The sequence below is a fragment of the Tursiops truncatus genome, chromosome 18 (genome assembly GCF_011762595.2).
Source record: "Tursiops truncatus isolate mTurTru1 chromosome 18, mTurTru1.mat.Y, whole genome shotgun sequence".
Classification (NCBI taxonomy): domain Eukaryota; kingdom Metazoa; phylum Chordata; class Mammalia; order Artiodactyla; family Delphinidae; genus Tursiops; species Tursiops truncatus.
The window spans coordinates 4,037,114-4,049,124 of NC_047051.1; the positions used below are offsets into that span (position 1 = coordinate 4,037,114).

A 12,011-nucleotide genomic window follows, 5' to 3' on the forward strand; every position below is an offset into this window, starting at 1 on the left:
TCTTAGGTGGACACAAAGAACTGGTTCATTCTTCCTTGCAATCAAAGGGTCTGACTTTCCTACACAAGGGATACAAAATGCCCCCGCACCCCGAACCATCATGAACCAACCGACACTGAAGGCTCCCATACAGAAGACGTGCAACAGCAAACCATTGTCTATCTCCACGTGCTCCTTTCGTTTTTCCAACAGTTTACAATATTTCTACGGGGTGCACGTTACACCTTACAGGCTCTGATTTCCTGACAGTAAGGAAGGTATACCGAAACCAGGTATCTGAACGTTCTTACTTCGTCACCTAAACGTCTCCAGTTCTGAGGAAAATTGAAGAGATCTGAGGTTGCTCCTAGGGATGTTACATGTTTTGGAAAGACCAAATAGCATTCACTAAGTGAAAAACTCATTTCTTTTATTAAAGTGCACTTTGGCTTGAATCACGATATTGAAAAGAAGTTACGCTTAGACAATTCTGTAAGGAGAAGCGAGCACTCTCCATCCCTGTGTTTAGAAAAGGCTGCTGAGAACGTCGCAGGGGAGACTCTAGCACCAGGAAAGAGTGGACTAGAATGGGGACTGGTGAACCACGGCCTGATGGCCAAATCTGGCACGCTGGGTTTGCACAGCCCTAGAGCTTAGAATGGTTTTTACATTTTGAAATAGCTGGGGAAAAAAAAAAAATCAAAAGTAGAATATTTTGTGACATGTGAAAATTATATGAAATTCAAATTTCAGTGTCCATCCATCAGGTTTTATTGGAATGCAGCCAGGCTCATTTATGTACCTTCTGTGGCCGCTTCTGTGCTGTAGCGGCAGAGCTGAGTCGTTTCAGACACAACGTGCAAAGGCTAAAATATTTACCCTCTGGCTCTTCACTGAAAAAAAAAGTTTGCCAATCCCAGGCTGGGTGATCTCTAAGGCCACTTTCACCTCCAAATTCCTAAGCACTTTACTTCCTTAGATAAGCGGGACTCCTCCATCAAAGATAATGTATAGAACACACGTTAGCCTGCTAATATAATGACCCCAAAAGAACTGTTTGTTGTGCGCTGTCAGCGTTTCCCATAGAGCACATAAAATACCCACTGACTCAGAACATACTATCGACTTCACAGATATCAATCACTTTTAAAGGTAGGCTCTCGGTTCTAGAAGGCAATGTTTATGACTTTTAGCAATTTTCCCCTATTAACAGGTTTAACAGACCATCTGAAAAATTACCAAGTAGAATGAAAATGAAAAAAACCCAACTCCTCTAGGAATTCATGCCATAAAACATTTATTAATAAGTAAAATGATTTTCCCCTGCCTTTGGCTATTAAAAGATTTGACGGGGTATCTTTGTTGATACCAATTGCCAACAATGGTTTTACGTTTTTCAGTCATGAGATAGACAGAGATACAGACAGGTGATAGAAAAGGTAGACAGACGACAGACTGATGACCATAGATACAGATATAAATATGTGTAGAAGACCATACCTTACAACCATTTAATTACAAATCTCGGTTTTGCTAGCAGTTGGAAATTAACTTCAACTTACTTCTTGTAAGGGAACAATACACAAATAAATTCACTTGAATTTCATAATTCAGAAGACTGGTAATGAATACAGTGCTTGTTGAGGACTAAAAGAGAGAGGAAAACAAGAACTAACTTTGTGGGGAAGAAAGGCAATATCTCTTTGAAAAGCTCTTCTCAACTTGATAGTCTCTCTTGCCTGAAAAACAAGACATTTTGATAACGACAGTATAAAAAGCCTATGATTTGCGAAGTAAATCGAATCTGCGGTTTAAATTTCATCCCAAGTCTCAGGTTTGGGCTGAGGAGCGATATTAAGTCTCTCTCTCTCTGCAAGCGTTTCTTTGAGCTTTTCTAGGGAAGACAAGAAAATGTTTTATCAGATCTAGGCAGAAAGGCTGACGTTCATTTATAACAACAGTAATTACCGGCACTCAGTACTATATGGACACGGAGGTCTGAACACCAGAGTGAAACGCCAAACCACACCACACAGCAAAATGAAGAGTCATCTGCAGAAGGGGCAGGTGATAGTTTATGATTTCAATATGAAAACACTTTATTGCTCTTCTCAGATGTCAATGTAAAGTCAGAAATTTAAAAGATACAATCGAGAAGGGGCTGAATGTTTTATTACTACACCATCACTCTACTTCAAGATTAAAATAATCCCAGAGTTCTGAAATGTCATCAGTTAAGTAACTATACAATTTCTTTCAGCCTCTTTTTAATGTAGGAAATCACTTTGTAATAAGATCTCTACACAAGGTAAAAAAGCACAAAATAGTCCCCAAAAAAGCACAAAAATAAACAATATATATATATCTTTTTACAATGAATTAAGGTGTGTCTGGGAAATACTGAGATCAAGGACTAACCTCAGAGTCCAGATTGGTTTCCTTTTATAAGAATTGTGCTCTTCGCATCCCCCCTAAAACTTGGGATGCTTATTAGAAACTGGCCCAGGTAAAAGGGAGGGAACAACTATTCTGATCTTGTACCAATACAATAAAAAAGAAGTAACAGTAACGAAATAATAAAAACAATCAGTTTACAAAATTCTTCTGACAGCCACACCTCAAGGGCACTTAAGGGCGCACATGTGTCACACAACCACTGGCGACCACACAGGCATCTCCAGGGGACGCTCTTCTCCATCATAAATCAATCATGCACTGGGATGAAACATGTCCAGAAACGCTCATTTGGAGAAAGATGTTTTCATACAGTTCGGGGGCAAAGCAAGCCATCCAACAGAATTGTACCACAAACACCAGCGATACGCTGGGACCTCCACGTTGAGAACCCTTCCCAAGCCCACGGCTTCTGCCTTCCTCTGTCTGGTACCGGACCCCGGCCTCACCTTGCGTTACACAGTCACGGCTGGGTACATCTTCTGTTCGCTGTTAGTGTGAGGGAAGGGGGCCTGTATCTGCCTGTAGCCCGTCTGCAGCCCGTCCAGGAACGGCGGCACCGGGGTCATAGGCACCGAGTCGTGCTGCACCGTGTACCCCACGAAGGGGGGATGCAGGTACTGCCCCTGGTGGGGCACAATCTGGGTGGCCTGCTGACAGTTGAGCACGGAGAAGTTTGTGGGCATGTTGACGTATACATTGTTCATGGTGCCTTCGGGCAAACAACAGTTGGTCTGCGACCTGGTCGGGGGCCCCCGGGCCCCCGAGTTGGCGCTGGAGCTGGAGCTGGCGGCTGTGCTGGACTGGCGGGAAGAGGAACCTCGGGAGGTGCTGGCGCTGGGGATCATGGGGATGGTCTCCACCATGCGGGGCCCCCCCGGGGCCCGGCTCTGCTGGGGCTCCTGCTTGGGCCGCAGGCATCTGCAGCAGCAGGCGGCCACCAGGGACCCCAAGATGATGAAGGCGACAAACACCGACCCGACGATAAGGAAGGGCACATAGATGGGGACTGAAGAAAAGGAGAGAGACATACTGTGATGACTTCCTGTAAGGATGCAGTAAAAATCGGGGATGGGCAGCGGAGATGGATAAATGAACAACGCTGGTACCCAGAAGCCAGGAACCTGGGCCAGGCCCGGTGTGTGTGCTTATCGGCCGCACACAGGAAGCACCGTCCTTTATCAAGTGCTTAGGGATGGGGAGGGGGGCGCAGTAGGGCCTGCCTACTGCAGGCAGGCAGCGGGGATCAGCCCCCAAAGCAAAGCTGTTAACACTGACAGCTAGACTCACCAACTGCAACGCTCATGGAGGCAAATACCCAATTTAGCAAAAATATGAGTTTACCGGTTTAAGACTCTTCTAAAATCCCTAGAGTAACGGAACTGCCCACATTTCAGTCTACCCTAAGTTTGTAGGGTCTGCACAGAAACGAGTTGAAATTACTTCAAAGTCTTTTCTCCCCCCAGAAAATTATTTACATTTCTCGTAAACCTCTTTGAACTTTTTTTCGCAGCTTCTTGTTTCATAGGCAGATAAATCAAAAAATTCGGGCAGACCCTAGTCACAGCCATTTCCGAAAAGAGTCTGTAAGATACAGAGGTCAAAGACGGGTTTAAAAAAAAAAAAAAAAAGCCCTCCACACACACTTAGCTGAAGGCTGGTCCCTGGAATGTGGGCCTGGCTGGGGGGAGGCTGTCCAGGCAGCAGGTCAGCATGAAACAAGGTACCGAGGAGGACAAGGCTTGACAACTGTTCCAGAAAGAGCCCGCAGTGAGCCGAGGCCCCAGGCAGGACCACGTGGCTGGGGCGGAGCTGTCAGGTCTGCAGTTAGGACACTGGATTCCGTGTGAAGAACCACAGGGAAAAGCCCGCAGAGCGAAAAGCAATGGGCATCCTACTTAACAAGGGAGGTTTATTCCAAAAAATAAAACTGTCAAGATAAAAATAGACACTTTACTAAAATCAGTAGCAAACTCCAGTTACCAATTCTTTTACTTAAAAAGATTTTTGGGGTGCCGTGGGCCTAGCACTACCGAGTTTCAGAAGCTGGACACACTGGCTGATGGGGACCGAGAATCAGGAGGGAGGGGTCTGTGGAATCCCACCCTAGATGACCAAGAACCCATGTCTTTCGACGCGTTCCTGACCATCTCCTGGACTACTCGATTAGACGCCCCGCGAGGACAGAGATTGGTCCCGCTGGTCTTGGCAAAGGGCAGTGCCAGCACGTGGTCCAGGGAGACGCTCAGCTCTCCCTCGCCTGAAGTCACACACGCGCAACGCCCTCTGTCCGCTAGGGCAGCAGCCGTTCTAATCACGCTCCTTGGACAGAACCGATATTCCTGCAGTCAGTGTTTCTAGAACATAGTACCACACGGAGCCATGGAGAAATGATGCCTTGTAAGTAAACATACCTTATCAAGTATGTAACCAAAGGCTGACGATTGAAGGCTTCATTTTCTAAATTAAAGATACCAGCCTTATATGTTATCAAATAAACAAATAACAGTTAGAAAAAAAAAACAAAAAAAACACCCCCAAAGCAGTCTAAGTCCATATGATGAGTTTGGGGAAGAAGTCACTGTTCTCTTTCCAGGATTTTAATTGGAAGAGTAAATAACTCAGGGCAGAGAAGGCAGTGTTCCTGGAAGCCCTCGGCTCTGGTTAATTAGACATGCGCTGTCCTTCTTGAGTGCAGAATTTTTAGGAAAAAAGATTCAAAAGTGGAATTTAGAAAGCATCCCCACATACCACGGCGTCTTGAGGAGTCGGCTGCCTACTGATTTGTCCACAGTCGTCCCAACTTCTAGGAGGCCGGCAAAAGCCCAACTTGGCACACACAGAGAAGGCAGTCAAGCAGTGTGCCCATGGCTCGTCCCCCCAGGTTTATTCGGGAGGCCACACACCCCGCTATGCTGCGCTAAGACGACTCCTCTTCTGGAATTCCCCTCCCTTCTCCTCTTCAGAGTCAAGGCAGCAGCCGACCAGTAGGAGTAGCTAATAAAATGCGTGACTGCAAAGGGAAGGACGGAAACGAGCCGCCTCTCAGCAGCCCCAGCCAGCTCTGTGAACAGGGACCAGCGGGGCCCTGGCTCGGGCGGCTGGAACGCTGGGCTGGGGTGGGGGGGAGACAGCATTAATGTAACAGTCCTCTCCTTCTCATAACGGGCGGAGACGCCCCTCCGGGCCATGTGTGCCCTTCCACCTCCACCCGGACCACATCCTCCCTCCCAAACACATTATGGGATAGGCCCTCAAGAGAAGGGTCTGGGAGACTGGTGACAAGCGGAGGCAGTAGAACCTATAAAATGCTTTCACGCATTTGTTTCTCCAACTCTAACTTGGGCAATCTGAAAAAATACAGTTAAAGAATCAAGGCCACAAACAGCAGGGATGGCACGGCTCTGATGTCACACCTTCCGAGTCCGACGTGGTAAGGAGGCCAGGGTGGGGGAGGTGCATCTTAGGGAGGGGTAGACTCTCCCCCGGGGGCTGGTAGAGCCCATCACCCTCGGGAAGACCCAAGGAGCGGCCTTCCCTCCGAGGAGCCCTCAGGTTCCCCGGCCAGCCCTCTCGCTAGGAGGCGCCGCCAAAACATGACCCCGTCCTCGGACTTAGACCCATAGAGACAGGAGACCCGGGAGGGGGCACGGAGACCCCTGGTTAGGAGGCACGTGGGGCTGGCTGCGGCCCGCCATGCTTTGGATGTTAGGGTTTTTTTCCGGAAAACCCAAGCCAAGCCGCTCTTTAGCTGACAGATGGGGAAACTGAGGCCCAGGGCGCTGAACCGCTGTCCCGTTCCACACAAGGTAAAGGCTGCGCCGGGACGCAGGCATCGCCTCCCGCTCCAAGCCCCTTTCCTGAAATGGCAGGCTCCGAATTCCCTCCCCCTCTCCAGGCTGCCGGGTCCCGCCGGCGAGGCAGAGCCCTTTCCTCCCCTCTCTGCTCGCCCGGCCCGCCTACCTGCCGAACCGTCGGGGCCGTCTTTGTCCGCGCGGCCGGGCTCGCCGGCGCCCTGCTGGCGGTCGTTGTCGCAGCCGCCCTGGTCCAGGCGCGCCTCGGCGCTGGAGCAGCAGTAGCGCAGCGCGCAGCTGCCGCAGCAGATGGTGGCGTCGCCGCCGTCGAAGCGCTCGGGGCACTGGAAGCCGATGCGCCAGACGCCCTGCGCGTCCATCCAGCCGTGGCAGTACTCGCCGCTGGCCCGCGCCCCCGCCGCCAGCAGCGCGGCCAGCAGCAGCCGCAGGAGCGAAGCGGCGTCCCGGGAGGAGGCGGCCGGGCGGCGTCCGCCCCACATGGCACCACCCTGGGCGCGGGCGGCGCGTCTCCAGAGGGCGCAGGGCCGACTCCGGGAGGTGGCGGCCCGGCGCCCCGGTCCCGGCGGTGCTGAGGCCGGGACCTCTGCGCTGAGTGTCCCTTCCGCGGCGCCTTCCGCGCGGGCCCCCGCCCCCCCGCCGCGACGTCCGGGAGCTAAGCCATGCCCTCCCTCGGCCGGCGGCCCGGCACCAGCAGGAGCTGCCTGTAACTCGTGGGCACTCGCCGATGGAGCTCTCCGGGTGCGACTCAGAGGGCCCCCGGGGCTGCCGTTCCACAGCCCCCGGAGGCTTCACCCGCGACGGGACCCTCCCCGTGCATCCCCGAGAGGACGCTCGCTCGGGCCGGAGGACCGCTGGGCGCGCCGCTTCGGACCCGGAGCCAGGGCGCTGCCGCACAGTTTAAGCCTCGGGGTCCTGCGCGCTAGTCGTGGCGCGTCTCCTGGCTTTATTCCCCCCTCGGGCGGCTTGAAGAGGCCAAGGCGGCGGGCAGCGGGCACAGAGCTCCGGGCAGCAAGTGCAGCGGCCGGCGGCGCTCAGCCTCCTGCGCTCCGAGCTCGGTCCGCATGGCTCCTGCCGCGCCGCCCGGGCCGCCCCCTGGGTGCAGCCACCACGTTCCGCTCCGCGGGCCGGACGGTCGATCCTCCCGGCGCACGCGAGCGTCCGGGACGCGGACGAGAACCGACGCGCCCTGCCGGGATCCCGGGAGCCAGCCGCGGCTGCTGCTGGGCGCGGGTCCAGGCGGGCGGCTCGCCCTGCTCCCCTCCTCTGCTCTCCGGCCTCGGCGCGCTCCGTCTGGCTCCCCCTCCCCCCCCCGGCGCTGCGCCCTGGGTAGGTGCGCACCGCTGGACGCCTCCCACGGAAGTTTCGGCCCCCGGGGCTGCGGAACTACCCGATCGCAGCAGCCACCCGCCCACCCGCGCGCCCGACCCCGACTCGCCCGCCGCGCCGCCGCGCCGCGCTCTTAAGAGGGACTGGCGCCGCGGGCGCGCATGCGCGCTGGGGCCGCCCCGCCCTCGCCGCCCCAGGGGCCGCGAGCCCTTCACTTTCGGGCTGGAACGGCCGCGGGCCGTGGGCTGCCGGGTAGAAAGGGCGCGGGAGACAACGGCGCTCGAGCTAACACAGCAACAGGGCAATAAGGGCAAACTCAACTTGCTTATTGCAGGTCTTAGGCGGCATTCACAGTTCGGATTCTCACAACTTCCCAAAGAAGGATGATAACTGCGCTCCATTTACAGACGCTGAAGTTGCCACTTAGACTCACTGTCCCTCCAGTTCCCAGCCCGATGTCCAGGCCACGGCCGGTCACTGGCCTGGGGCTGCGTGGTGGGCTCGGGCTTATACTAGGTGGGGTGGAGACGTGCCAGATTAGGCCGCTGTCCGGATGATCTGTGTCGCTCTTCTTTCTAAATTTGGGCAGAGCGATTTATTGGATTTAAGCAGAAAGGTGCCTCGGCTCCACATTTGGCCCCGATGGTGTAGACAGCTGCGTGAAGCAGCAAACAGGGCTCCGACAGACCAGCAACGCGGCTTTGAGGAGGAGAGATTAATAGCTCCTGCCTTGCGGAAGCTGAAACAACAGGTGCTGATGCTATTAAAGCCGCCGTGATTATTTTTAAAGGATCTGGTGACCCTTCCGACACGGTCTGGAAGTCAGCGACCTGACATCTAGGCCCAGCCCGACCAGAAAAAGAATCTTGCACTTTTCTGGCTTCAGTTTGTTCATCTTTAAAGTGGAGCATAAGAGGTGCTGACCACTGAGGTTCCCCCCCAAGTCCGTGTCTATGGAACACAAAGCAATTTTATTCACAGCAAAGACGCCGCTGTTCAGACATGGTCAGGCACTTGGGCGGGCCGGGTCACCGCGCGGACTGGGGCAGGTTGGCTACCCTGCCACTCCGCCCCACGGAATCAAAAGGAAAAACCGACCCTACGCCCTGGAAGCAAACACCTTACTCTTTTCAGTAAACCTCTCTCCAAGCACTGCACTTGATTTCATTAGACTTTGTGGCGGGGGGAGGGGTATTTTTAGCTTCATAAAATTATGTATTTTAAATGCACCGGCCACGAACTTTTCTAAACCTAGGAAATGAACGAGATTTTAATATCGAATTATTCGTTCCACAACTACAAGCTAAGCGGTTACAGTATACCGTGTTCTGTGTTGGGTCCGGGGTGTTCTCCAAGAAGCCAGACGTCGTGGCCATTTCCTTCAAACAGAGATGAAAGTCTCTGGAAATTGGACAGAGAGACAAAGAACTGAATAAGCAAAAATAGCACACAAGTATTATAAAGCTACGATCGGTGATGTACAGGGTCAGTTTAAGCACATAACCTGGGGGTTATGTGCTGGATCCCTGGAGGCGAGCGGGATCAGAAAAATCATCAGAGCAACAGCACTTGGACTAGAAGAAGCCAAGGGAAGACTCAGTTTTTCAGATTGAGTCTTTTTCTTAGAAAACATTGGTACTGCGAGCTAACGTGTATTGAAGGCTTACTCCACGCCAGACACTGTGCTGAGATTTACGTGCACATTTAATCCTCACAGCAACCCTACAAAGAAGACGTAACTACTCGCCTCACTTTGCTGGTGAGGATAACTTGCCCAGTCCTTACAGACAGAAAGCCACAGTCTGCCTGAACTCCAAAGCCTGCCCACCACGCTGCTGGTCACCAGTCTCCACCACAGAAAGCCCGGAATTAACTGCTGACTCTGCACGATCACCAGATGGCGAGGCATCATTATTTTCCTACGGCACCAGAAAATGACTGGGGTGGGGTTCAGAGGGTTAATACTTTACTTTTTTTTTTTTTGCCTTTGGAGAAAAAATTAATGCAAGGGAATTGTCCATTTCTTCAGACAGTACTTATGCCATCCTCCTTCCACTATCCATTTATCCTCTTCTCCAAAGCACCCATGATTTGTCAGTTTATTGATGAAGAAAGCACTGTTGGCCATTTTCATACTGAAATTGATTTATGACCTGGTAATGCCAGAGCTTAAACCCAAGAAGTTTTTCCCAAATGGTTCAGAACCATTAGAATGGTTAGTCCACAATCAGCAGACTTGGAAGTGCAGAGCTTTGAGCAAATTCATCCTCTTGTTTTTACTGCTGTGTTCCCTAATTCCCTAAAAGTGAAGGAGAGGCCTGTTTCGTGGTTACTCAATGTGGTGGTTGCTTGTCATCAATGCTCAGAGACTTTATACCACTCTGTTCCTCCCTCTGACTTGATTTTACTTTTTCTTTGTGTATCTAGTACGTTGTATTGAAATTTTTTATAACATAAGTTGTCAAGTACTTACTGAGCATCTCTGTGGGAGGTGCCCCTGGGTCATATTAAGGTGGCGATGTACCTTCCATAAGGAATTCCCTCACCATCCTTGACAGTCTTAAACTATTTTACTAGTCTTTTCTGAGCAACCGTAACTAGTTATCAAAACATACAGGTAGTAGTAATAATTTATTATAATCAAAACTAAATGTCAGGCAGTCTGCCAAAGTAGATTTAAACACCTATGAAGGAGTGCCCTCCTCCCTCTTAAAAAGTTGAATTCTGTAGATACTACCTGCAGAAGTATATTTTCAGTATATTTTCATTTTGCCTTTCAGTCTGTGCCTCTCTCCCTCTCTCTCTCTCTCTCTCTCTCTCTCTCTCTCTCTCTCTCTATATATATATATATATGAATAAAATGCATTTTATCACCATCTACCGACTTTGACCTTCGTGTTTTTGATTGCTCGAACTGAACTTGATTCTTATTTGGTACCTCTGTTTTGCCTTTGGACGTTTTCCTCTTCAGTTTGTTAAGATGTTTCTTAGTACCTTTCACTCTGCTTGTTCACATGGGATTCCTAGCTGTGACATGGGCTGCAACCAACCCCATTTTAAAGCACTCATGTGTAGCATCAGCATATATGGTGAAAAAAACGACGTAGTCAGCTTTATCCCTGAATCAGGCTCAGTGCGGCAAGAGGCTCATGATTGCGAGAGGCACGAGGGGGAGGAAACCACTTCAGGTTGCTTGATTCACAATCACTGTGATATGTGTGTCTTTTGAGTGGAATGAGGGCAAAATCACACACACTGTTGACATCGTTATTTCTCCCTCTCATTATTCTTTTTCCACCAAGCTCCTACACAGTAGTTGAATTTACGTAATTCGAATGTGCAAATGACATACTTTCTTGATAAAAGAGAGCAGCCGGAGGAGCTAAGTAAAACACTTATCCTTCTAAAACATAGAAAATCATTTGCTCAATATTAGTGCATTGTTAACTTCAATTGTAACAGCTAACAGAATGTTATATTTTACCTCTAGGGAAAAAAAATACAACTGATTTAAAAACAAACTTCTGACATATCTTTAAGAGTACAAGTACCAAGTCATAGGACTAAAGAAATGATTACTTATAACTCGGCTAACTGGAGTTGATGCAAATCGTATGGAGGTAATCATATTTCCTTTGGCTGGCAATTCTAAAAGCTGCAAGATCTACAGTGATTTTCTGTGTATTTCAGGAAGAGCAGAGGTTCCTACCATCTGCACACCAGTCAGCAGTCTGTTTAAGAAAAATGGCTTTCCCTGGGTTCATTCACTTCTCTCCCTCCTCTTTTATAAACAGGAGTAGTACTGAAAACTCACATTTGGGTTTACCAGAAGTTCTTTTAAGTTAAAGTGTTTGTGTTAACAAATGAGACCGCAAACCCAAACAAATATGTTAATTTACATTTCTTTTAATTTTGTCTTGTGGTTTACTTAACCTCATCTGAAAATAAAAACGGTCATAAAATTTTGAAAAAAAAAATCTGCCTTGTTGCTTCAAAAGTTTTTCATCTTTCATCCTCCTGTTTTTTCCTTGTAATTAATATACTTTCAGAAAAGTAATTTCCATACTTAAAATTCTTTTTCTTCTCATCTACTATTAACGTGAAACATCTGACATACTCTGCTCTCCCTGCCCCATCCTCACCCCTAACCCCAGAGTTTTTTGTTTTGTTTTGTTTTGCTTTTTATTTTGGGCTCTGTTGGGTCTTCGTTTCTGTGCGAGGGTTTTCTCTAGTTGCGGCGAGCGGGGGCCACTCTTCATCGCGGTGCGCGAGCCTCTCACTGTCGCGGCCTCTCGTTGCGGAGCACAGGCTCCAGACGCGCAGGCTCAGTAGTTGTGGCACACAGGCCTAGTCGCTCCGCGGCATGTGGGATCTTCCCAGACCAGGGCTCGAACCCGTGTCTCCTGCATTGGCAGGCAGATTCTCAACCACTGTGCC

The 12,011-nt window shown here is 50.3% G+C and overlaps 1 protein-coding gene across 1 annotated transcript; it reads right to left on the minus strand.

Moving 5' to 3' along the window:
* Positions 1-1,175: 1,175 nt before the first annotated feature.
* SHISA2 (shisa family member 2) lies at positions 1,176-7,576 on the minus strand. The gene is made up of 2 exons (XM_019936873.3): positions 6,397-7,576; positions 1,176-3,442 (listed from the first exon to the last, which is right to left on the minus strand). The coding sequence occupies exons 1-2, from the start codon at positions 6,725-6,727 to the stop codon at positions 2,889-2,891; spliced, it is 885 nt and encodes a 294-aa protein (XP_019792432.1). The 5' UTR covers positions 6,728-7,576; the 3' UTR covers positions 1,176-2,888.
* Between the last annotated feature and the right edge of the window lie 4,435 nt (positions 7,577-12,011).

Coding starts and splice junctions, on each gene's coding strand:
- SHISA2 (XM_019936873.3), bottom strand. CDS start 6,727: ATGTGGGGCGGACGCCGCCCGGCCGCCTCCTCCCGGGACGCCGCTTCG. Junction 3,443..6,396: donor CGGCCCCGACGGTTCGGCAG/GTAGGCGGGCCG, acceptor CCTTTTCTTCAG/TCCCCATCTATGTGCCCTTC.